Source organism: Rhinolophus hipposideros (assembly GCF_964194185.1).
Source record: "Rhinolophus hipposideros genome assembly, chromosome: 10".
Lineage (NCBI taxonomy): Eukaryota > Metazoa > Chordata > Mammalia > Chiroptera > Rhinolophidae > Rhinolophus > Rhinolophus hipposideros.
The window spans coordinates 9836392-9862663 of NC_138056.1; the positions used below are offsets into that span (position 1 = coordinate 9836392).

Sequence of the window (26272 nt, forward strand, 5' to 3'; positions counted from 1 at the left end):
GGGCCACTCTGTGTACAGCTTCTATGACCATGTTTATGTGTCATTTGGAAAACAGACGTGTGCATTTCTGTTGCACATTCCCTTCTGGGAAATATTAGGAATCTCTTTCCTGGGTAGATCATGTCATGTACTTCAATACAGTAATAAAGTTGATATTATTTCTATATGTCTGATTTCTTATCTGATCTAGAACTTAGATAGGAGAAAGCATTGTGATTAATTACAATCTTTGAATCCAGATATTTAAGAATAAAGTCATTAAATGAGACAGAACATTGAGCTCGATTAAATTGACAGAAATTTAATTCATTCAGTTGACAGGAATGGAACCCTAAATTTTCAATGAGTTTTTGATTAAAATGTTCTTGCAATCCTAATATCTTAGAGTTAAGCAATATGTGTGTGAAAATAATACAGAAACGAGGTCTGCACGGTGATAAGACTTAGCCAATTCATACCAGCACGAGAGGGCATATTTTCTCTTCTTATTTATGGGTACATGAATCACTTTCTGTTCAGTTTACCCAAAGAAATTTATAAAGTTTAATGGCCATTTTGGGATACTAGCTCATAAAATTCTAACTGGGCTTTTGGGAAATTATTTTCATGAGCAATAAAATTACTCAGACTGACCCAGTACAAAACAAAAGCTATTTTTCAAAAGTGTCTTTCAGCGTTTAAAGTAGCTGAAATTGCAAGAAAGTCTAATAACACTTAGCCGTGACTATTGGGCTTTCTCCTCCTTTTTCTTCTACAGCCAAGTGTCGTTCATATCCATGACCTTGAAGAATCTTTTTGACATGTTGAATACGATCTTGTGACTGAAGCAAGGAAAATGTACTCTAGAAAAGATAAAATTAGTTAATAGTTTTTTAGCTCTGATTTTGGAAGCCTTTTTTGATACATATTTATAATGCATTTCCCCCAAAATGTTGTGCAGTAGTAGCTCTTCCAAATTTACTATAACACATAATTGCATCAATACCAGCTCCAACAAATGCCATTCTCTAATCTGCTCTAATCTGCTAATTATGTTACCAAGATCATAATTGAATCATAATTGTTCAGTGCCTTAACAATTTTCCTTTTTTACTACTATAGCTGTTACAGCAAAGAAAAGTATTTTAAAATTGTAATGTCAAAACCCAAGAGGAAGTAAGGAAGAACATGGGAAAATATAAACAGAACAGAGATGCCTGGTAAAATCTCATCACATTAGCAAGGGAACTGAGCTACAGAGACTCCTTAGGGAGGCAGGTGGCCGTTCATGACAAGAGTGAGGTGATGCAAGTTCTCATTCTCAGCCCGTTAGTCTGTATCATTCATTCTCTACGTGATTTTACCCAAGTCTTAGTTCTTTTGTCAGGGCCTGGGCTAGGTGATTTCTAAAGCCATCTAGCTTCATACGAAGCAATCATCTCATTGGTTTGTTGCCCAGTAGGCACCACCTGATCTCAGATGATCATAGTGTCATCATGAGGGAGCCCATTAATTGCACTCTTTTCTCAATAGTCAATAATATTGTGATAAGTTTGCATGATGCCAGATGATTACTAGAATTAGTGGGGTGATCAATCACATTGCAAGATACAAAAATGTTGAATCATTATACGGTACACCTGAAAACTAATATAACATATACTGTTATATGCCAGCTGTACTTAAATTAAAACAAAAATGTTTTAAAGCTGACATCCACATGTATCTCATGACCAATAATTGACTCCACTTTTTAGACCTGGCTCATCATAGCTCATGACCCAGCAGGTATCATGTGACATGTCAGAGTACTCACAGGGTTGTTGGAATAGACTTGTTTCCACCAAAAGACAGAAGCGTATGTAACTATTAAGAGCTCCAGCACAGTAAAGGTAAGCATCACCACCAGCACACCCTGCAAATCAGGACAAAGATGATTGGTGCCACAAACTAACTCTGCGACTGACTGAAAGGAGACTGGGGGATGAAGGCTCTAGCAGTGGAGAGAATAGGGACAGAGTAAATTGTTTAATTCCCTTTTCTACTTCTCTTTTGGATCTCTTACCAGAAGAAGGGACATAAGCAGTGAGAGTTTTATCTCAGAATCATATCCCACATTCTGAGATATGAGTAATCCATCATTTATCTCTAGTGGTTTTTATTATTTTCTTTTTTCCTTTGGTGCTTTTTATTGTCATGATGTTTCTAGGTGTGGATTTGTTTGTATTTCTCTTGCAATGGTCTCAGTGCATTCCTTCAGTTTGAAATCTTATGTCTCTTTTGAATTATGAAACATTTTCAGGTTTTTTTCTCTTTGCAAACTCACTCTCTCCCATGTTGTCCCACAGGAACTCAGATTAGATTTGTGTTGAACCTCTTCACTTCACTGTATCTTCCATGTCTTTTAACTTCTCATTCGTATATTCCAAATTTTCATCTTAGTGTGCTGTGTTCTGTGTGATTTCATCAGACCTACATTTCATTTCACTATTTCTTTGGATATGTTGAATCTGCTATTTAAATGATATGCTAAGTTTTTAATGTCGAGGATTATATTTTCATTTCTAATCATATTTTTAGTTCTTTTTCAAACACACTTGTTCTTTTTTCTTACTGTCATGTTCTTTCATTTTGGTGTCTATTTCTTTTTTATGACTTTAATCATTTAAAATATATTTTCACTATAGCCTTTTTCAAATTATTATATAATCTCTAATTCTTGGGCAACTGACTTTCATGTTTGCTCCATTTGCTGCTGTTACCCATATTTTGTTTTACAAAATATTTTTATTCTTAGATAATTGTAGTATGTATGTGGTTGTGAGGGGATTCTTCGATATATAGGAGACTCACAAGTTAGGTTTATGGATGTCTCCCTCGATGGTAATTTTAGGTTTGATTTTTTTAAAAACATATTTTTTTAAAGATTTTATTGGGGAAGGAGAACAGGACTTTATTTATTGGGGAACAGTGAGTACTTCCAGGACATTTTCTTTCCAAGTCAAGTTGTTGTCCTTTTAGTCTTAGTTGTGGAGGCGCAGCTCAGCTCCAGGTCCAGTTGCCTTTGCTAGTTGCAGGGGGCGCAGCCCACCATCCCTTGCAGGAGTCAAACCAGCAACCTTGTGGTTGAGAGGACGCGCTCCAACCAACTGAGCCATCTGGGAGCTCAGTGGCAGCTCAGCTCAAGGTGCCGTGTTCAATCTTAGTTGCAGGGGGCGGAGCCCACCATCCCTTGCAGGAGTCGAGGAATTGAACTGGCAACTTTGTGGTTGAGAGCCCACTGGCCCATGTGGGAATCGAACCGGCAGCCTTCGGAGTTAAGAGCACAGAGCTCTAACTGCCTGAACCCTCGGGCTGGCCTTAGGTTTGATTTTGATAGAACCTTAGGAATTTCACAGATATAAGAACAGGTTTTAAATTAAGTATTTTATTTGAGTATTTTATTTAAGTATTTTATTTAATTAATTTAATACGTAAATTAAGATTTTACGTATAAAATCTTCTATTTTATACCTAATTTTGGATTTGGTTACTCTACCTGCAGAAGGTTTGGTGAGGTGATCCTAGAAATCTTTATGGCAGAGGTTCTTGAAGCCTCTTGGGACATTGGGCAGAGTTTCCTTGTCTTATTTTCACAAATAGTATAAATATTCATTTTCAGCTTCTAACATTTTTGAAGAGTACTCAGTGTGAGCTCCCTACTTCCTGTGGAGACTTCAATTTCACCATAGGCTGTAAAACTCCATGATTCCAGCCTCTCATACCTGTGTTCCTATCCAGGCCTCCTTGGTTTTCTTATCTCAGCAATTTTTTTGGTTACCTGGCTTTAGGAATTTTCTTAGCTTCTGGAATGTAAGATGTTTTTCTTCCTTGATTTATTTCTTCCTTCCACGCTCCCTTTCTTCTTTTTTGCAACTTTGGATATATATTTTTTTAAATATTTTTTAATTTGTTACTTTGCCCAGCTCATCTTTGTGTTAATAAGAAAAAAATGAACATTTGGAGTCCACTTAGTCTGCCATGGTGTAATTCCTCTGATATTACAGGAAGTTCCCTTTGGCTCCAGTTGTCTGAGAGTGGGAGGCAGTTTGACGTATTGAGATTTATTTTCATTAAATTAAGCCCCCACTATCCCAGTAGGGAAAATGCCTCTCCCACCCTCATTGCTTTGCCTGATGTCTGCCCTGTGCCAGGGTTATCCTATCTCCTGGGCTTCTTTATGCTGGTTTCCTACCAGATGGTTCTCTGTGCTCTTCTACTTCCTCAAGCTCCTGGATCAAAGGGATTGCTTTTGACAACTTCTGAGTCACATGGGCTGACCCATGGAAGATGGAGTCCAGAAACTTGTGCACATTCTCTTTCATTCAAGAGACAGATAGATCTGAAAGATTGAGAGATATTGCTTTTGCTCCCTGACTCCTACTAGAAGTCACAAAAGAAGAAATCTTTCTCCTTAAGGAGCCAGAGTTTATGGTTTTAAAACTACTAGCCTGTATATAGAGGATTGGCTCAGCCAGGATTATCATCATCAATGGGTGGTGACCAAAAAGTTTGGGGGAAAGAGGACAAGAAAATGCTGCCCAAAAATGCTGGCATTTCTGCTGGGAGTGGAACCATTGGATCATCTCCCATCCTCCTCTCATGCTCCTGCAGCTCTGCTGGACTAAAGTATAATAATTATGCTTGGACTTCAGGTTCAAGTTCGGCACTAACTTAATGCAGGACATAATAATCCCAAATCAAATGAAATTCAAATAAAAATGGATATTTCTGCCTGTGTTGAGGGGGGGGAAATGCTTGTTCAACAAAGGGGGCAGTTTGAGAGTTAAACCTATTGAGAATGAATTTGTATATTTCAGAGAGACTACTGAAAGGGTGGCCTACCCACATTCCTTCTCGATTTCCTGTTTTTGACTTTGCACGATGTATCCCCCCGTATTATGCAGTCTGCTGACAGAACTCTTACAATGTAATGTTGTTTTTCCTTCTGTCTGCCCCAGGTAGTCCAACCAACAGGGATAGAGAGTACTTGAGAAGCAAGATTCTGCAAAGGGGAGACAGAGATTTCACATGACAGGATATTCACTCTGAAAGTACTTACTATTAGATTGACACGGGTCAGGAGACAGTCCTTGACTTCATGTATTGAAGATAGATGCTCCTTTTCTGAGTCACACAGCTGAGTGGAAGTCCCCAGGGCCACCAGGCTGGCAGTGAGAAGGAAGAGGCCTGTTCCAGCAGCAACAAAACTCACTGCACTTGAGGACAGGCTGCTCATGGCCTGGAAGAGAAATTCTGCTCTGGGATCTCATCACAGAAGTAGAATGTCATTCTCTTATCCCTCCTTCCCTTGCACTGCAGTGAGGCTCCCCTGGATCTGTTTCCCCTCTAATCTGCATGCTACTAAGGGACACGGACTGTTTCCTTCATCTCTGTATCCCTCCTCATGATCTATTTATCACCTGCTGTAATTAGTAACTGTTTGTTGAATGAGAGAATCTGTGAATAATTCCTGCTTAGAGAAGGGAGTTCTGGCTCCTACTCTCTGCAACACCGAAGGCAGAGGTGGTATTGCTCAGGCCACTGCCAGCATCTCCCTTGACTTCCTCAGCAGCCTTAGAATCCTTCTGGAATATGGCTTTTGGTCCCTCCTGGGAAGACCAGTTTATGGTTTCTCCTTCCATAAAGAAGCAGCTTCAGAGAAAAGGCAGAAGCAAACTGGAGAAGTTGGAATACCTCCTACCGGTCGATCAGGCCTATGAGAACCACGTTCGCTACACTCTCCCCTGGGTCATAGTCTACCTTTTCGGGAAAAGGGCTCACGCAGGATATGATTCCTCTGCAATGACACTGGTGCGCTCACTCTGTGCCAGTTTCTCAGCACACTGTCTTTTTTGTTTGAGCATCACTGTAGAAGACTGTGTGTTGGGAAGGATAGTTGTCCTACACTCTTTTCCCTTGGTCTGCAAGCTATATGGCTTCAAGAACTGTCTCTAAAGGAAGAACAGAGTGAATGGGCACATCTTTGCCCAGAGCTGTCATGTGGACGATGAGCCCACATTTTGTCCTATGTCCCACATGGGAGCCCACATTGTGCCAGGTCATCCCAAGGATATTTGTCCCTTTCTGTGTATTCAAGGCACTTGGAGAGCCAGCTCTGAGATCCATATGTTCATTTTCTACATTTTTTAAATAAGAAAACTGAAGCCCAGAGAAGGAAGGAATTTGTTCAGGCTCACAGATGAGTCAGTGACAGAGCTGAAGCAGGAGTGTAAGTTTCCTGATTCCAAATCCAGAATTTGGACTTCATTCAATGCTGTGAACTCTTCAAAGCCCTGTCTACTGGCTGTGGGGTTTCAACTCTGGCTTCGAGAATCAGAAGCACATACCAGCCTCATACAACATCTTATGTGCCCTCATCCTCGGCAAACCAGACCCAGGATCTTCCTGAGTCAGGATGTGGTTTTTCCCTAATTCATCTCTGTGGGTGTGTGGCAGGGGACAGGGAAAGGTTGCTATGCACAGAATCAAAGACCTCAGCTGCTTCCGCCCTCCCCACCCACCCCTCAACTCTTGATCTTTGTCAGGAAAGTGGCTACAGTCTGCTAATTCCTTGTTCTTGAAGGGGTAGAGGAGATGGCCACAGGATCTAAGCTGTACACCTCTGCCTCTGACCCTGACATTTAGGGAAATTAACTCATCATGAGACAGGTTTTATAGAAAAAAGATCTTGGCAGCTCTAGCTGGGATGGTTGTCTACCCTATTCAGAGCCAACATAACAAGTTGTGAAGAATCCACGGTGTATTTAAAAGTTTCCACTGTTTAAGCAACTGAGGGAAACATTCTACAAGCTTGGAATATGATCGAGGAGCACCATTTTTTAGGGGAAAGAGCACTGGTCTAAAAGGCAGGGAACTTGGGCTTTACTCCTAGTTCTGCCAGTGGACTAGAAGGCAGAACTTGGGCTCTCTCACTTGCTCAGAGACTTATTTCCATAAACTGTCAAATGGAGATTTTTGAACTGGAAGAATTAACTCTGAAGTTCCCCTTATCCAACCAGCTGAGGTTTGATGGTTCTTATACTTACAAAGGGCTTAGTCGATTTTTTCCCAGAGATAATTGAGAGGGATCCCGTAATGGCAAACTGCTCAGGAAAGAGAGAAACAATCAGTTCAGTTTTTATGAAAATGTGTCAATCACTCAATCAGTAAGGTAACACTTTTAGGGAGATAACACTGTAGGGATGGCATGGGGCCAGACTGATAGAGAAGCCTGATTTCTGCCTTCAAGATGCTTACATTGACCTAGAACAATAGGCACATGCACAAGGGCCTGGATCTATGTCAGTGAAAATCACTAGGAGCCGAGGAGGGCTGGAGAGGAAGTGTACACGGAGGGAGGAGAGCGTTGTGAATTACGAGGTTGAAAGGAAGGAGGTTGAGAAACACCAATGACTTGAAGGGATAGGAAGATAAGAGCAGCCAACAGAAGCACTGAGGAAAGGGGATCTGAGGGTGTCAGTTGCAGAAACACCTGGATTTCAAGTCATCGGTGTAGGTGGCCTGAGTTAGACTGGAAGTTGAGGAAAGTAAGAAGTACAGGGTCAGATGTGAAGAGTCTTGTGTCATAAAGCCCAGAAGTCAGTATTTGATCTTAGTGGTGGTAAGGATCCTGCTGGTAGAAGGAGGGTGTTCTGAGCTGAAACCTTGGTTAAGCTGTGGCTTAGGGGTTGGGTAGTCACAGACAGAGAGGGTCCAGCTAATTCTAGCTCTAAGAGAATGTGGGAGCCACAACTACTGAATAGATAGAGAAATCAAGGACAAATTATGTTTCAGGGGCAGGAGCAGGGCCTTCTTGCATCACTACGTAGTTTGTGTCCACATAATGGCTGTATTCACACAGAAGTGATGCCTTGGTAAAAGTCATCTGTCCAGAATGTGTGCCTTTATTTCCTTTGTACAGGATACTACATATAATAGAAAAAAAGTGGCTCTTTGTGGGAGGCATGACTAGGCCCTGGCTACTGTCCAAAAAAAGGGGTTCACTGGGCCCTCTTTTATAAGGCATTAAAAGGAAGGCAGCAAAAAAAGCTTTCCAAATGCTCAGGATTGTCTCTGAACACATAGCAAGAGTGCCCCTGATTCCCATGAATTCTACTATTGCTAGTTTAATTCTCTGCAAACCTGTGGTGTCTACTACTGGTGCTCATTTTATTTTTAAAATGACTTCTTCCACTTTCTACCTGACAGGTGGATTATTCTTAAAATGGGGGGAATCCAATGGCCCAAAGAAACATGTGACAAATCTTCCCCTTTTCCAGAGATGTGCTGTAAAACCAGGTGAAAAATGCTGTACTGTATGCCCATTTTATTACCCTCTTGCTTCCTACCCCAACCATTCACTCCCTGGGATGCTCACACAGGAAGGCAGATTAAACCCTTCTCTGAGCTTCCTAAATTGTAGAGACAAGATGTGGGATGATAACAGAGGAAAAGTTGGAGGCCTTACCCTTCTTCTCTTGTCTCTCACCTCTTGGGATTTAGTTACTCCATGGCTTAGCACCCTGTTAGCATTTATGAAGCATATCCCCTATTAGAGACCCCACTCTACTCACACACAGAGCTCCTACAAATGGGTACCCGGACATCAAAATGGTGGAAACTGATGGGTTGAAGTGAGAAGAGTAAGGAGCGAAAACCAAAATGATCCCCAAACTTGAAATCATCAGGCAACACAGGATCTGGACAGTCTACAAGAGACAAGAGGGGAAATTCTAGAATACACTTATGTTTTATCACAGATAAAAGTGATATTTGAATTATGTAGAGTATTAAAATGTTAAAATTTGTCATACTAAAAATGAAAAAAAAGTGTTATAAGGAGCCAATAGACATTCTCTATGAGAAATTCATGTGTAATTAACCAGGAAATGAGTAGGAGATGGGTCTCAAAGGGGGATACTCAGAACATGGATCCGAAGAATGATGATACTGGGGCGTCTCACAGTTACTGAGATGAATAGGGAGAGAATGTATAGTGAGATTAGTCCAGAATGTCTCTTCTCAAAATGTTTAAGAAATGAGCTCAAAAGAAGATGATCTAATTTAATCATATTGAGTAAAATCATATGGTTAAATCTAAAATCTCTAATTACAAGAAACTTTATTGTCTAGATTTCAGGTGGAAAAGATCTAGTGGTTTTAGTTAGCTTACACAAACACCCGAGGAGCATACAGGCTTCCCATAAAACCCCATTTCATGTCCCAATTAGCCTGGAATCAGACCAGAAACAAAACAAAACAAAACAAAACAAAACAAAAGGAAGAATCTCCTAAATCCACTGTGGATCTTAGTTGAGATACATTTGCAGTATTTCCCCGGTGTCTCCCTTATAATGAGGTGGACTTACTCCAAGAATGGTGGCTTCATTCTGCAGTTCATCTTCTTTTTGGTAGATGTGTCCAGGTTTCTCTTTTTGGGAGATAATGATGCCCTTTGGAGCAGAGGACTGGAAGGCTTTCTTGGTCTTGGGCTGTGATAACATGATGCTGATGACGCTGGAAGAGGCAGTGAACTCAGTTAGGACGTGAGGTTTGACTTGATGATATGAAACTCCCAGGAAACAGACTTTCAGGAACTCAAGATTTTTCTCCATTGTCCAAGGCATGACCGACCTTCAGGAACAGAAGTGAGCATGGGGAGCCATGGAGGCATTGGAAAGCTTCCATTGTAAACAGGAAGCGTGTTACTGGGAGAAAACCGTAAACATTTGGAAGAGTCACACAACTGAGAGGTGAACAGTTCACATAGAACATTCTGTGCAACACTGAGTGTATCCACCTCACTTTCTCTCCAACAACCCCTACTTCCAGCTTCTTTTCCTTATCTCTATTCCCCTGCTTTACCTGCGGTACATTCCCACACCACATCTCCCAGTAGGGTTGCACTGTTATGTTGCATCTACCCTGCTCAGTCTGCCATCACAGTCTTATTTTCTTTCCACTAAGATGCCATGCAGGACTCTTGTGAGGAGTTGAATGAAGGGACGCCCACGAGTGCCCATTGTCGTGCCTCTAAGATCTTGATCAGGTGCCCCATAAGACATTAGTGACCACGCTCCTATTTCTACAATTACACCTCTGCCTTGGTCAAGTTTCTTATGTCTCTGGGCATCATCTTTAGTACCAGAGTTACTGAAAATAAAGTTCTCCTTGTCTAAGGAGTTAATTATCATTTTTGGGGGGGATTTCGGAATCTAGGCAGAAGTACGGATGAGGTTACAGGAACAAGGAGCAGACTAGTGTTGACACCAAATCCTTGCAGTAGCGTTGGGGCAAGGATGCCATGGATGGTTCTAGGTGCCTTCTGCTGAGCATTCTAGCACATCTTTAAACCCAGAGAAGTAGAAAAAGCATCAGGTTTGGAGATTTTCCAGGTTTCAAGAGCAAATAGTAGTTTTTGATAAAATGGTAATTGCTAATATTACTGAGCACCCACTGTGAGTCTGACACTCTGTTAAGAGCTTTGTGTGGAGTTTCATTTAACATACCTAATGACTCTCAGAGATAGGTACTATTGTTATTTGAATTCTGCAGATAAACATGAGGCTTAGAGAAGTTAAATGGTTTGTACAAGATTGTATATCTAGCATGTACTGAAGGCAAGATTTGGACCCAGGCAGTCTAAGGCCAGAACTCTGCTATACCCTGTAGCTTTGGGCATGCCCAGCTAGCTGCACATGATCCTCAGCTCCTGTATTCTTCTTCTCTGATAGCTGAAGCTCACAAGCTGCCGCTCATAAGCTCCATGTTCACCCATAGGAACATTTCTGACCTTAGGGAATATGGGTTGATGGTCTCTATCTCCAGAATTGTTCCCATATTCTGGTATCCTGGCTTCTGCCTTGCTCCCGTGGTCCAAATGTGCCATGTAGACCCCTTCTTCTTTCTAGTCTTAATAACCAGTCTTTCAAGTTTCATCTGTATTGTCACATACTGCAAGATTTCCTTATTTTTTTTAAGGTTGACCTTGAGGACATTGTGCTAAGTGAAATAAGCCAGTCCCAGAAGGACAGATACTGCATGATTTGACTTATATAAAGTATCTAAAGCACAAGGTGTGATCAGAAGATACAGTGAATGTTTAAATAAAAAGAATTATTACAGTAAAAGACACATTGCCATGAATCCCCCTCAAAATACTCCTCTTCACTTCGAACACACTTATCCCATCGTTCTTGCCACTTGCTGAAGAAATTCTGGGAGTTCTCTTTCGTGAGTGTCTACTTCATTCTCCATCATGATGACATTCCGTGTCACACATTGCTTCTAGCATGGCAATTTCTGTCAAATAAAAACATTATAGTGTGTTCTCATCTACCTTATTCGCTGGATCTGACACTGTACAACTTCTGGCTCTTCCCCAAAGTCAATATGACCATGAAAGGAAAATGTTTTGAATTGATTTAAGACATCGAGGCAGCCATGACAGCACAACTAAAGACATTCACAAAAGAGGACTTCCAGAACTGCTTCAGAGAGTGGCAAGAATGATGGGATAAGTGTGTTCAAAGCGACGGGGAGTATTTTGAGGGAGATTAATGGCAATGTATCTTTTACTGTAATAATTTTTTTATCATAAACATTCACCATATTTTGTGATCACACCTCCTAGTCAAACTTATAGAAGCAAAGACTAGAATGGTGGTTCCAGCATCTGTGGGAGGAAGAAATGGAAAGTTGCTATACACATATAACATTTCAATTATGCAAGATAAATTCTAGAGATCTGCTGTACAACATTGTGCCTATAGATAACAATACTGCATTGTACATTTAAAAGTTGTTGAGAGGGTAGATTTCATGTTAAGTGTTCTTACCAAATAAAATAGTTAAAAAATAAAATTGGAAAGAAAGGAAAAAAAATTGACCCCTAACTTAAGAAGAAAAACAACAACAACAAAAACCTCTGTAGCTCTGGATTCCTTTCTATATTTTTTAGTTTTCATACCCAAGGACTAAAGGATGTGCTTGATTGCTTGATTCTGAGTCTTAAGCTACAACCTGGAAGCCTAGCTGGTACCCTCTAGCTTAGTGCACTCTTAGACACCACATACATTTATTTTATTTAATTGATTTTTTGTCTGTTTTGTTTAAAAGAGGGCATAGCATAGCAAATACAATAAAAAAGGAAATAAAGTTTGAAGAAGAAAACAAAAAAGTTCTTTAAATCTCAACTACCACACAATAACTACTGTTTCTTACATATCTGTTACTTTCTCTTTTCTTTCCTCTCTCATTTTGTCTCTCTCCTCTTTCTTAATACATATTTGCAAACGTTCATAATTCTACATAAGCAGGATCACTCTTTCCATGCCATTTACAAATCTTTTTTGCACTCAACATTATTCTGTGGCCATCTTTGACACTGATGAATACAGATGATAAAAATTCTAAATTTAAAAGCCAAATGGTAAATTCCGACACATGCTACAACATGGATGAACCTTGAAGACAATATGCTAAGAAAAATAAGCCAGTCACAGAAGGGTAAATACTGTGACTATGACTGTACTGCTGTGAGGCACACAGAGTACGCAAAATCATAGAGACAAAAAGAACGACGGTTACTAGGCGGTTGGGAGGAGAGGGGAACGTGGAGTTATTGTGTAATGGGCATAGAGTTTCAGTTTGGGAGGATGAAAATGTTTTGGAGTTCAGTCATAGTGATGGTTGCACACGATTGTAAATGTACTAAATGCCACCGAACGGGACACTTACAGGTGGTTAAAATGCTAAATTTTGTGTTATATGTATTTTACCACAATAAAAAAAACCAAACAGTATATCCATGTGAACAGATGTTTCAAAATTCCCTTATCCAGTCACATATTCTATTTTTTTACCATTATGAAATGTTATCATGAACATTTTTGCAACTTTGTGGTGCCTCACCCAGTGAATTATATCCTCAGAGTAACGTTTAGTAGTGGATTTACTGAGTTGAAGGCTATGATACTTGAATTTTGAAGTATCACATAGTGCTACATTTTAGGAGAAATTCTATATAACCAAGCTTCTTTGTAACGTCACATGAAGTCCCGAGACTCATGCCATCATCTCCAAACTCCACAGTCTAAGAAGGATTCTTTGTCCTTCCACCTTTACCAAGTGGAGACAAACTTGGGGTGGCCCCAACTTTTCATGACAGTTCTAAAATCCCCACTTTGAAGACAAATCATAGCTTGGAGGACAATGGCTCTGACACAGCAATTGTCTCTATTACGGAATTAGAACAGAGCAGTGGGGTCCTAATGCAGGATTCAATCTAATTGCAACGGTATTTGCTGAGAGCATATTCTGTGTAAGACCAAGTGACCACCAGGAAATGCAGAGAATTGTAGAGAATCACCATCTCAAATCTTGAAAGAAACCTAAGGATCATTTCAGCAATTCTCTTATTTGCAAAGCGAGTCAATGGAGGTCCGAAGAGGGGAATTGACTCACCAATCCAAACAGATGGTCAGCAACAGAGACAAGGTGAAAATCTGATTCCTGGCTGTCTGTTCAGAAAACAGTAATCACCCCCCAAAAATTCATGATCCAAAACAAAGGGCCTACCTGTTCTTGCAGCCTACTCCTGTGTGTTGTGGCTGGTGGGCCAGCTCACCACTGGGAAGCTCTCAACCAGAACTTCTTACTGGTGGTTCCTGTCAGAACGATGTTGCTGTTTTGCTCTCCAAACTCTGAGACTTCCTGTCTCCTTCTAAGAGTAGTATTTATGATTACACAAGATATGAATCTTGCTGTACTTGTACACCATTGATATATAAACAGTACCTCTGCTTCCTCTTTCTAAATTTCAAGGTCTGGAAAATGACACGAATTAGAAGTAGCACACAAGAAAAAGAGCTTGTGAAGACTAGTGAGTTGTAGGGTCCCATTTAGTAATTCCCGTATTCCCGTAAGTAATTCTACCAGTTCTTTTTAGCCTGAATTTTCTTATCTACTAAACAGGATGGGTAATAATAGTTCCACTATATGGCTTTTGGGAGAATTAAAGAGAAAGGATGAAAGGGCTTATAAAAAGTAGGCACTCATGCTCGCTTCAGCAGCACATATACTAAAAAGTAGGCACTCGGTAATTAGCTGTGTGGGGACAAAACCCCAAAAAACAGTTTCCAGGCTCTCGGCCTCACATAGAAAGGTGCTGGCTCGGGTAGTAAATGGCCATCAACTGTGATCAGATGGCCAGCAGCTGTGGCTAGTTGGCCGTCAGCTGTAACCCGTAGGCCATTGGCCACTAATATAACGGCTGTGGCTATGCTAGCAAAAAAGAATGGGGCCTAGCAAGAAGATGGTGGCTGGCAAGCGAGGACTGCTGTTAGGCAGATTATGTAGATCCTGCTTCCTGTGTCTCCAGCCCAGCCGCCAGCGAGAATATATTGGTGTGACTCCCCTATCTATGGCTCCGTGGGTGTTCCTTTTTGGCCTTACCGTGTCCTGCGTTCTTGGGCGGGGAGTGGGAGCTGAGACCCTGCACGACAAATGGCGCAGCGAGCAGGGTCCCCTGCGTGACAAGCTGTAATAATGATGTTAATTTTGAATTTGGGAGAATTTATTTGTTTTCCCATTTCCCAGTCTCTTGGCAAACGGAGAGCAACCTGTGAGAACTTTCAGCCCAATAGGTATTTCCTTTGGGTGCCTCTTCATTCTCTGTGTCTGGCTTTATATCTTCCTAACTTCATGCTCAGGGAAAGTTTAGGTACATTTTGGGAAGGATGTCAGTGGATTAGAGTCAAAGACAGAGCCATCAGGGCTGCAAACAAGCTCATATCCTGGAAAGGGTGGGTTGTTGAGGGACATCGTTGCTACTTTCACATTCTTTTTAAAGATGCTTATGGAACAGCCTTTGCTCAGAAGGGCTGGGGGGTTTAAAATGTCTCTGGGAAGTGCAACCTGTAGCAAAAGCTGGCAGCATGACCTGCTCCATACTTTCTCAACTTCCTGAAAGCTGGCAAGGCTATCCCCTTGAGAGAGGAGCAAATGTAAGCCAGGGGGTTTAAGAAACTCATAAAATGCTTGGAGAGAATTTTAGTCCCATCTTTTTCATCTTCAAATGAAGTGATATTGCTGAATGAAACAACCACAGATCACACATCAAGTCAGTGGAAGAGACAGGACTAGAATCCAAGTCTCTTTGCAGCAAGGCTGACTCCACAGCAACAGTTTCTACCATTTTTTCATCTTCAGCCCCGTGACCAACATGATCTTCATTTAAGAAAACCCTCACAGCCCAGACCTTCCTCTGGGTCTATGACCTGCTTTGAACAAAGTACAAAAGAAGAACCTTGGTCATTTGTGTTTGTCTCACACTTCTTCTGAATCTGTGGGAGAAGGAATCTATGGGGAAATCAGTTAAATTTCCAGTCAGTTTTTCACAGATAAAATGAAAATAAAATGTTCTCCCTGAAAAGTCTTGCACCGCCTGGCACCATGCATAGTTATTACAATATTATTGACTATATTCCTTATGGGGTACTTTATATCCCCATGACTGTAACTGCTAATTTGTACTTCTTAATCCTTTCAACTTTTTCATCCAGTCTCCCAAATCCCCTTCCATCTGGCAGCCATCAGTTTTTTCGCTGTATCTATGAGTTTGTTTCTGTTTTGTTTGTTCATTTATTTTATTTTTTGGAACCCACATATAAGTAAAATCACATGGTATTTGTCTTTCTCTGTCTAATTTATTTCACTTAGAATAATATCCTCTAAGTCCATCCATGTTGTTGCAAATGGTAAGATTTCATTCTTTTTAATGGCTGAGTAATATTTCATTATATATATCACATCTTCCTTATCCATTCATCTTTGGAGGACTTAATCCATTTACATTTAAAGTAATTATTGATAGGTATGTAGTTGTTGCCATTTTATTAATTGCTTTCTGATTGTTTTTGTAGTTCTCTGTTCCTTTCTTATTCTCCTGCTCTCTTCTTTTATATGTTGATGAGTTTCTGTAGTTTTGTGTTGGATTCCTTTCTCTTTATTTCTGGTATATATATGTCTTGTAGATTTTTGGTTTGTGGTTACCATGTGTTTCATATACAACAAGATATGTTTATAGTATATTTTAAGTTGATGGTCAATAATTTTGAACACATTCTAAAATCAGTACTATTTTTATGCATTCCCTCCACATTTGCTTTTGTCATTATACTTTACTTCTTTTGTGTATGTGTGTATCCCTTAATTTACTGTTGTAATTACACATAATCTTCCTACTTTTGCCTTTTAACCTTTGTACAAGTTTTAGTGTTGGTTGATCCACTGCTTTTATTCTGTGTTTGCCTTTGTCAATAAGATTTTATTTTTCTTTATGCTATTTTTGTATTCATATTTTTGTTTTTTTTCCTTCTTCTTCTTAATGAAGTCCCTTTAACATTTCTTGTAATACTAGTTTGGTGGTGATGAACAAATTAAGAAATACAGGTGCCATTTTCTACAATTCTGGCATAGTAACAACAAAAAGTTTTGTAATGCATAACAGCAATTCTTCAAACATTCTATGTATTTTGAAGGAGAAATAGATTACAGGGATTTGGGAAGAAGAGGTTATCATCAGCTGTTTGGGAAAAGCATCTAAGAAGTAGGTCACAAGAGAAATGCCAGACAAATAACTATCAAAGTGGAATTACTTATAAAATGGCTGAAGGAAACAGAAGAAGAATAACCTAGAGGTAAAGAGGTAGATGGAAACAGGAATATTGGAGTAGGTATTCAAAGATTGACAGTTTACTTAAAGCTGAAACTGTGAGTCTGATCACAGAGATGGTGACGTTATAATACTAATGTTATTTAAAATGAGGACACAGCATAGCTCACTGGGTTATGCTGCAAATCTTTCTGCATTATCAGATGAAAGGAAAAAGTATACATACTAAAGCTAAACTGCTTAATTTCATGCTGCCCTTTATATAAAACTGTTTTACTGTTTATGGTCTGAAAATAAGAACAAAGAAGATTCTAGAGAATCTATGCATGTATTGAGCAGATGTGATTTGCTTGCTTTATAATACACCTCCTTTTGAAAAATTAGCAGTTGACACATTCGTATCTCATTTATTCAGTTATAAAAATAAAGATTGTTTCCCCTAAAAACATGAATACAACTTGCATCAAGTGAGGCAAAAACTTTGCTATCTTGATTACCAGTTCTATCCTCTTTATATTATCAATAATCTTCTTGAAAAAATATTAATTTTAACATATTACATATGAGGTCAGACAATTAAGTTTGCAAACTGATCCTAGAAAAAGTGCTACCTACCTCACTGCTGAATATCACTATGGTCACCTTTGAAAAACTCCCCTTGGGAAACTATGTACCAACACCAGTGCCTTGTCCACCCTACAAAGCAATTTTGGAACTGTTTTTCTGGAATGGCCATCAGAGCTGTCAGCATGTCCTGAATGTCATCAAAATGTCTTCCTTTCAATGTTTCCTTTATCTTCAGGTAAAGAAAGAAGTCATTAGGGGCCAGATCAGGTGAGTAGAGAGGGTGTTTTAATACAGTTATTTGCTTATTGGCTACAAACTCCCTCACAGACAGTGCCCTGTGAGCTGGTGCATTGTGATGCAAGGTCGTCTTTTTCATGCAGTTTTTTCAGCACTTCCAAGTAGTAAACTTGGTTAACTGTTTGTCCAGTTGGTACAAATTCATAGTGAATAAACCTTCTGATTTCAAAAAAGGTTAGGAACATCATTGCAACAAGTTCGCGAACTTAATAGTCAGACCTCATATACAGAGGCTGCCAAAAAAAATGTACCATCACTCTACAAATCTTAATAAATTTGAAAGGATTTCATATTTCACCTGTGGGGACAGAGCCAGGAGTGCAGTTTCCAGGCTCTCGGCCTCACATGGAAAGGTGCTGGCTCAGGTAGTAAATGGCCATCAACTGTGATTGGATGGCCATCCGTTGTGGCTAGTTGGCCACAGTGAGTACAGTTGTGGCTAGTTGGCTCACAGTGTGGCTAGTTGGCTCACAGCTGTAACCAGTGAGCCATTGGCCACTAATATAAGTGCCGTGGCTACGATAGCAGAAAATGGGGGCTAGCAAGAAGATGGTGGCTGAGCTAGCAAGTGGCAGAGTGTAGATTGCAGATTGCAGAGAAGTGGATTGCTAGCAAGTGAGATTGTTTGGCAGAGATAAGTCAATGGTGGGTTGTGGATAGTGTGGCTCCGGCCTCCTGTGTCTCCAACCCAGCCTCCAGCGAAACTATAGTGGTATGACTCCCCTACCTATGGCTCCGTGGGTGTTCCTTTTTGGCCTAGCTACATCCTGGGTTCTTATGTGGGGAGCGGTACCAGAGACCCCGCATGACACCTTGCATGACAAATGGCGCAGAGAGCAGGGTATAGTGCTGGCCAAAGTTCTCCAAAGGGCAGTGGAGCAGTTTGTGCGTATGAACACTCAGTCTCAGGAAGACCAGGAGGAGTAGCTGCCAGAGAGCTGGACCCCCGTGGAGGGGTGGAAAGACGTGGACAGTTCCCCAACCAGCAAGACCAGAGAAAGTGAAGGTCGTTGAGGCCCTGCGGCCTGGGAAGTGCTTGCTGAGGCAGCCCTGATGCAGGACTTGTAGTCCCAGCAGGAAACGCTTGCTGAGTCCTCCATGGGAGCTGAAGGTGAGGTCAAGGTCGTCCCTCACCCCCAGGACAGCTCTGGTGAATGACTATGGACTATGGGGAATTGCCTTCCATCCCTAATTTAATGGACCGCTTGACTGGGAACCACCATGTAGTGGAACCGGCAGATGTTTGCTTTTGTGTCTCAACCAGCCGCCATGGAGCATATGTGAGAAAGACTGGCTGTGCCCAGAAAGACTGGTGGTACCCTGAGAACCCTGGCTGAGTCCAGGAAGTCTGTCTGTGTCCAGAGAGAGTGGCAGTGCCCTGAGAGCCCTGGCTGTGCCCAGGAAGTCTGGCTGTGCCCAGAAAGAGTGGCAGTGCCCTGAGAGGCCCTGTCTGTGTCCAGGAAGTCGGGCTGAGCCCAGAGAGAGTGGCAGTGCCCTGAAAGGTCTTGGCTGTGCCTGGGGAGACTGGTGGTACCGTAAGAAGCCCAGGATGTCTGGCTGTGCCCATAACTGGTGGTGCCCTGAGAAACCCTGGCTATGCCCAGAGAGCCTGGCTGTGTCCAGGATATTGCATTCACCTCCAGGCTCCTCGCACAGCACCCCTCGCGGAAGACGCTTGTCGCGTAGATTGTGAGGCAAGACCCTGTAGGGGTGGAGTGTGGGGACAGAGCCAGGAATGCAGTTTCCAGTCTCTCGGCCTCACGTGGAAAGGTGTTCACTCGAGTAGTAAATGGCCATCAACTGTGGCTAGTTGGCCGTCAGCTGTAACCAGTGAGCCATTGGCCACGAATATAACTGCCTTGGCTACGCTAGCAAAAATGGGGGCTAGCAAGAAGATGGTGGCTGAGCCTGCAAACGGAGCAGTGAGGGTTGCGAACAGTGTGGCTCCTGTTTCCTGTGTCTCCAACCCAGCCGCCAGGGAGAATATAGTGATATGACTCCCCTATCTATGACTCCGTGGGTGTTCATTTTGTCCTCACCATGTCCTGCGTTCTTATGTGGGGAGTGGGACCAGAGACCCCACAGGCCACCCCGCACGACATCATCTTTAATTCCCCCCCCCACTCACACAGCCGCTCCCCTATATTATATCAAATTTTAATGGCATTTTGAAAAACCAAAATTTGTTCACCAATTTTTCCCCCTATAATTTTGGCTATCAATTAAGTTAGAGTGTAAAAGGTAAATATTTCTAGGAAATAAATCAAAACTGAGTGTTGCGTGTCATTACAACTAATTCAACCCACTGAAGCTGATAAATGATTATAAACTTTGAACAATGGGACTTGATTTAAACAGCTCGTTGTTTCACCCAGAGTGCTCTCTTTCAGTCCTCAGCTTGCATAACTAGTTGAAACATCCTTTTTATCTGCTGGAAAACCCCTAACTTTCCCCCTCAGTGAACATTTACTGAATTTCCTCTCTGAGATATTTCCTTACTGGATACATATATAAACACATAAACTCAGCTTTATTTATTTATTCATTTTTGGAAAGCTCTAGTGATATTTATTTTACTCTGACATGTGTCAAATCTTATATAATGGGATTAAAATCTTTTGAACATTCTGATTCAATACACGTGTGACTTGAGATTCTTAGCATTTGTCAAAGTTTTTAAAAGTCATCTTATTGATATGAAATGTCATCTTCATTTTAAGTAAGTGGTATTCAGACAAAATTCCTTCATGTCTTAAGCAATTATAATCACATTAATTTTTATCATTAGTCAACTAAGTTTAAACTTACAGATATTATTTACCTGAAATGTGATGGTTTTTCATTTAAATCACATTTATTTGTCATTACCTTTTATTGTAACAGATAATACTGCACAAAAATGTACAGTGATGAAATTTATTTTTAAATGAATGTATTTAAGTAGCAACAGTGGGTTAGTTAAAATAAATAAATAATATTACAATGGGTTTACAGTTGTGGTTTTTAATTGTAGAATTTGGGGATAGAGCCCTTTTTGTAAGATAGAGCACTAAAAACAATCCCAGTTCTTCTTTAAGGGGCATCACTTATTGTTAAGGATTTAATAGCTCAATTCGTAAAGCATGAGTATATGCAGTATGGAGAGCACAAAAAATTATATAGCCCTTTTCCTCCTGGGTTTTTAAAGTCTTTGTTTCTTGTACTTGAATAAGTGGCACTCACAGAATTCAAAGAAAACAACCTTACTCTTTCCCTACAATTGTCTTTTCCAAATGTTCGGGGTGGGGAGTGCGGGGGGTGGGGAATGGGGAGGCTGAGCCTAGTTCCCTTCAGCTTCTTATTTAAAATCTAAGATCAGCGAATGACAAGTTCTCCAGTCACTTCAGTAATTAAAATGTATAGTCTTACACAAGAATGAAAACTCAACTGTCATTTACAGTGAAAACTTCTTCCTTTCCTCAGTTTGGGTCTGCTCTGGACAGGATGCCTATTGTGGGAAGGAACAAGCTAGGAGGGATTTCTGATTCTTGCTGAGCTGAAGGTAGGAATGAGAAAAGCTGAGGGACAGAAGATGAATTCCTTGATTCCTTTCCCAACTTGCTGTCAGGCTGGTAGGGGTTGAATGCCATGTGATTCCATCAGTGGGATGGATTCATTGGCTCTGGTTCCCTCAGAATTCTAATGCACTCACTCAGATGGTTGCTCATGGTTCCTCCTTTGTCTCACCCCTGAGTGTCCTGTGAACATCTCTAGCCTCATTCTCTTCAAGATCTCCTTGCTTCCTGCTGGTGTCGTTTTGGAGCAAGCACTAAGACCACCTAGGTGGAGTCTCTTTCACATGGCTTATACTGAGAAGGACAGGCCATCCCAATACAACGTATTCCTCCTGCATCGCTGGAGCAGACAGACTCTAGCATGCTTCTAATGATTCCTGCCTCCTGCCATTCATGTTCTTTGTGATTTCTTCTCGTGAGTATAGGCAAGACCTGTGGCTTGCTTTGACTCAGTAGAATATGGCAAAGGTGACAGGATGTATGTGGTTGCATGATTACATCGCAGAAGGTCATATCCTGTTTCCCTTAAAATAAGACCTATCTGGACCATCAGGTCTACTGTGTCTTTTTGAGCAAAAATTAATATAAGACTGGGTGTTATGTTATGTTATGTTATGTTATGTTATGTTATGTTATATCATATATATTATATAAGACCCAGTCTTATATATTATAGTAAAATAAGACTGGATATAGTATAATATAATATAATTTAATACCGGATCTTATATTAATTTTTGCTCCAAAAGATACATTAGAGCTGATGGTCCAGATAGGTCTTATTTTCGGGGAAACACAGTACCATCTGTCTCTTTCTCTTCCTTGCTGGCTATGAGAAGCAGGTGGCTATATTAGGGGCCTCCATGTGGCAAGGAATTGTGGACAGTTTTTAGAAATTGAGAGTGGCCTCTAGCTAACAGCCTGCAAAGACCTCCAGACAACACCCAGCAATGGGGCCCTTTGTCCTACAACTGCTAGGCACCGGATTCTAACAACAGTGAAAGCTTGAAAGTGTTTACAGTAGCTTCTGCCGTTCCTTAGTCAAGACTCTGCCAACTCCTTAACTGTAGCCTTGTGAGATACTGAAGCAAAGAAAACAGGTAAGCCATGCCCAGAGTCCCACCCCATAGACACAAAATAATACAGATGTGTTATGTTAAACCTCTAAAGTTGTGGTAATTTGTTAGGTAGCAATAGACAAATACACATACACTGGCCATCAGAATCCAAAGCCCCAGCCATAGCCTTTTTTTGGTCCCTCAGAGTGTGTTAGACTCAAGTCTACCGTCTTCCCCAAACTGTGGGCTTGTACATTAAAATCTTGACATGGTTCCATTGCATTCTGTCTCTCTGAGCTTAGAGATAAGGGTAAATGCCTCCTTGCTTCTCCTGCAGGGGGAGGAGGGGCAAAACCACACTTTGTTTTCTTCCAGCAAATTCTCCAGTAAAGTTTTCAAGTGCAATTCTGTTTCTAATGAAATTCTCTTAGTTGGATCTCAGTCTAAATTTCTTTCATAGGCTGGTTAAGAAAACCATTTTTTGGCTCTTTTGTAATTTCTTCTTGGCTCTTTTGTAATTTTTTGGCTCTTTTGTAACTTCTTCTTGGGTGACCGGCATTTCATTTTGTAAACTGGGAGCAACTGTCATCTACTTGGCAGATCAAGAAGGGTGGTGGGAATGCTTCCTCCAGCTGCCCGCAATAAGGGGAAGCATTGTCTGTAGAGACTTTTAAAACAAAACTGCCATCTACCTTTATTACCCATGTGTACAGAAATTCTAAACAATATTGATAATAAAATACTCAGGGATATTATTATCATTATTGATATTATTATCAATCTGCGCTTGCTAGCTCAGCCACCATGATGGCCATCTGATCACAGTTGATGGCCATTTACTACCCGAGCCAGCACCTTTCTATGTGAGGCCGAGAGCCTGGAAACTGCTTTCTGGGGCTCTGTCCCCACACTCCACCCCTACAGGGTCTCGCCTCACAATCTATGCGACAAGCGTCTTCCGTGAGGGGCGCTGTGCAAGGAGCCTGGAGGTGAATGCAGTATCCTGGACACAGCCAGGCTCTCTGAGCACAGCCAGGGTTTCTCAGGGCACCACCAGTACTTCTGGGCACAGCCAGACTTCCTGGGCTTCTTAGGGTACCACCTGTCTCCCCGGGCACAGCCAGGGTTTCACAGGGCACCACCAGTACTTCTGGGTACAGCCAGACTTCCTGGGCTTCTTCGGGTACCACCTGTCTCCCCGGGCACAGCCAGGGCCTCTCCAGGACACTGCCACTCTCTCTGGGCACAGCCAGGCTTCCTGGGCACAGCCAGGCTTCCTGAACACAGCCAGGGCTCTCAGGGCACTACCACTCTCTCTGGGCTCAACCAGACTTCCTGGACACAGCCAGGGTTTCACAGGTACCACTAGTCTTTCTGGGCACAGCCAGTCTTTCTCAGGGCACTGCCACTCTCTCTGGACATAGGCAGACTTCATGGACACAGCCAGGGCGCTCAGGGCACTGCCACTCTCTGGGCCTCTCAGGGTACCGTGAGGGAACAACAGCGGCTCACAGTCAAGGTGCTTACATATTCTCGATGGCAGCCAGTCAAGACACAAAAGCAAACATCTGCCAGTTCCACTACATGGTGGTATGTTTGGCCAAACAAACAGTCAAGCTGTCCATTAAATTAGGGATAGAAGACAATTCCCCATAGTCCATAGTCATTCGCCACGGCTGTCCTGGGGGTGAGGGATGACCTTGACCTCACCCTCATCTCCCACGGAGGACTCAGCAAGCGTTTCCTGCTGGGACTACAAGTCCTGCATCCAGGCTGCCTCAGCAAGCACTTCCCAGCCCACAGGGCTGCAATGTCCTTTACTTTCTCTGGCCTATGCTGGTTGGGGAACCGTCCATGTCTTCCCACCCCTCCATGGGGATCAAGCTCTCCGGCAGCTGCTCCTTCTGGTCTTCCTGTGACTGAGTGTTCAAACGCACAAACTGCTCCACCGCCCTTTGGAAAGCTTTGGCCAGCACCGTATCCTGCCGACTACGCCATTTGTCACGCAGGGTGTCCAGCGGGGTCTCAGCTTCCGCTCTCCACATAAAAATGCAGGACCTGGTGAGGCCAAAAAGGAACACCCACGGAGCCATAAGTAGGGGAGTCATATCACTATATTCTCACCGGTGACATCCACCTCTCTGCAATCCGCTCTTGCTAGCCCCCATTTCTTTCTTTTGCTAGCGTAGACATAGCAGTTATATTAGTGGCCAATGGCTCACTGGTTACAGCTGACGATCAACTAGCCACAGCTGATGGCCATCTGATCACAGTTGATGGCCATTTACCACCCGAGCCAGCACCTTTCTATGTGAGGCCGAGAGCCTGGAAACTGATTTCTGGGGCTCTATCCCCACAGCCAGGAGTGCAGTTTCCAGGCTCTCGGCCTCACATGGAAAAGTGCTCACTTGGGTAGTAAATGGCCATCAACTGTGATTGGATGGCCATCAGCTGTAACCAGTGAGCCATTGGCCAGTAATATAACTGCTGTGGCTACGCTAGCAGAAAATGGGGGCTAGCAAGAAGATGGTGGCTGAGCTAGCAAGAGTGGATTGCAGTTAGCACGGCGGGTTGCAGTTAGCAAGTGAGGTTGGTTGGCAGAGAGAAGTGGACAGCAGTTTGCGGATTCTGTGGCTCCTGCCTCCTGTGTCTCCAACCCAGCTGCCAGTGAGACTATAGTGATATGACTCCCCTACTTATGGCTCTGTGGGTGTTCCTTTTTGGCCTAGCCACATCCTGCGTTCTTATGTGGGGAGCAGGACCAGAGACCCTGCATGACTCCCTGCATGACAAGGTACTTCCAACTGCTTTGTGATTGGCAGGACGCTATGTTATCCATCCCCTTTGGGCCTCAGATGAAACTGAGTGGTCTCTGGCCTACTTAAGTACTATTATGTCCAGATCGACAGCTTAGCCTCTAGTGTTTACAGTAGCTTCTGCCCTTCCTCAGGACACCTTGTTGCCATCTGCTGGACAATTGTAAAAAGTACACAAATCTATGGTGCCACAAATGGAACTTCTTAGATTTGTGTAGTGTTCCACCTGCACACTCATATGTGGTGGTACTGTGTGTGTGTATGTGTGTGTGTGTGTGTGTGTGTGTACATACAACTGTAAGAAAGCAAAGGGATCATTTAGTATTATCTAAAATGCAGAGAATTAAGATGCAAATTTTCTACCATATATTGCTTTTCTTTTTGTTTGGTGTAGCAGGAGTGGTCCCAGAAAGTCACTTAGGTGGGCCTGGGGAGATGGGGGAGAAAAAGAAGGTCAGGGCCCTTGGAAAAAATAAAGGAGTCAAGCTGCAGAAGGGTGAACTAGCTTTATTGTCTAGGAAAACAAGGCAGGGAAAGATACAGGAAGAAAAGGAACCTCATGAGTACTGATGAAGTGACGCTGTGTTGAGCATTGTTTGATATGTATTTTCCCATCCTATTAGCTTGGAGTGCTATTATATTTTTAACTCTCCTTGTGTTGCAGACAAACAGAGGAAGACACTGAGAAGTGAAAGAACTTGCCCAAAATCAAAGTTTTTGTGTTTCAGGAAAAAAATGGAGAGGCATCTGGAAGGAAAGTGCGTGGGCATCTGATCCAGTACAACCAAGTGAAAAACTGAGGCTCCCCTCCAAGCAGGAATTCTGGCTTCCCCTCAAGGGTTCTTAGGCTGGCAGGTTCTTCTAGGCTGTGGAAAACTGATACTAAGCTGAAGAATCATATCATAGGCTGTAACATTAATATTATTATTTTGCACTTGATTGTGTATTTTTGTCCTACCATGCTAGCACTCTCTTGGGTCACTATTCCACATAAACTGCCACTCACAATTGATTCTCTTACTCAGCCAATATGTATGAAGCGCCTGCCATGTGCCACTACTATGCTAGAGACTAGTGACACCTGATGAGTAAGATATTGTCCTTGTCCTTGGACATGGTATGTAGAGAGCATCGTGGGAGCACAAAGGTCTGAGGGGTCTGTTGAACAAGGGGAAGAACAGGCTTCATTGAACAGGTGACATTTAAAAGGTGCTTTTTTTTTTTTATTAATTTTATTGGGGTGACAATTGTTAGTAAATTTACATAGATTTCAGGTGTACAATT

The 26272-nt window shown here is 42.0% G+C and overlaps 1 protein-coding gene across 4 annotated transcripts; it reads right to left on the reverse strand.

The window, feature by feature from the left end:
• Positions 1-277: 277 nt before the first annotated feature.
• MS4A7 (membrane spanning 4-domains A7) lies at positions 278-13782 on the reverse strand. 4 transcript variants are annotated; one of them, XM_081063049.1, is made up of 8 exons: positions 13600-13718; positions 11144-11322; positions 9390-9537; positions 8595-8729; positions 7068-7124; positions 5081-5260; positions 1796-1894; positions 281-842 (listed from the first exon to the last, which is right to left on the reverse strand). In XM_081063049.1, exons 2-8 carry the CDS (start codon positions 11161-11163, stop codon positions 705-707), a joined length of 777 nt encoding a protein of 258 aa, XP_080919175.1. In that variant the 5' UTR covers positions 11164-11322; positions 13600-13718; the 3' UTR covers positions 281-704. The 4 variants fall into 4 exon arrangements, with proteins under 4 accessions (XP_080919174.1, XP_080919175.1, XP_080919176.1 ...); XM_081063048.1 differs by lacking the exon at positions 11144-11322 and having other exon boundaries at positions 278-842; positions 9390-9728; positions 13600-13683; XM_081063050.1 differs by lacking the exon at positions 11144-11322 and having other exon boundaries at positions 13600-13782.
• Between the last annotated feature and the right edge of the window lie 12490 nt (positions 13783-26272).

Coding starts and splice junctions, on each gene's coding strand:
- MS4A7 (XM_081063048.1), bottom strand. CDS start 9,647: ATGCCTTGGACAATGGAGAAAAATCTTGAGTTCCTGAAAGTCTGTTTC. Junction 8,730..9,389: donor ATGAAGCCACCATTCTTGGA/GTAAGTCCACCT, acceptor TGTCTCTTGTAG/ACTGTCCAGATCCTGTGTTG. Junction 7,125..8,594: donor CATTTGTAGGAGCTCTGTGT/GTGAGTAGAGTG, acceptor TTTCCTGAGCAG/TTTGCCATTACGGGATCCCT.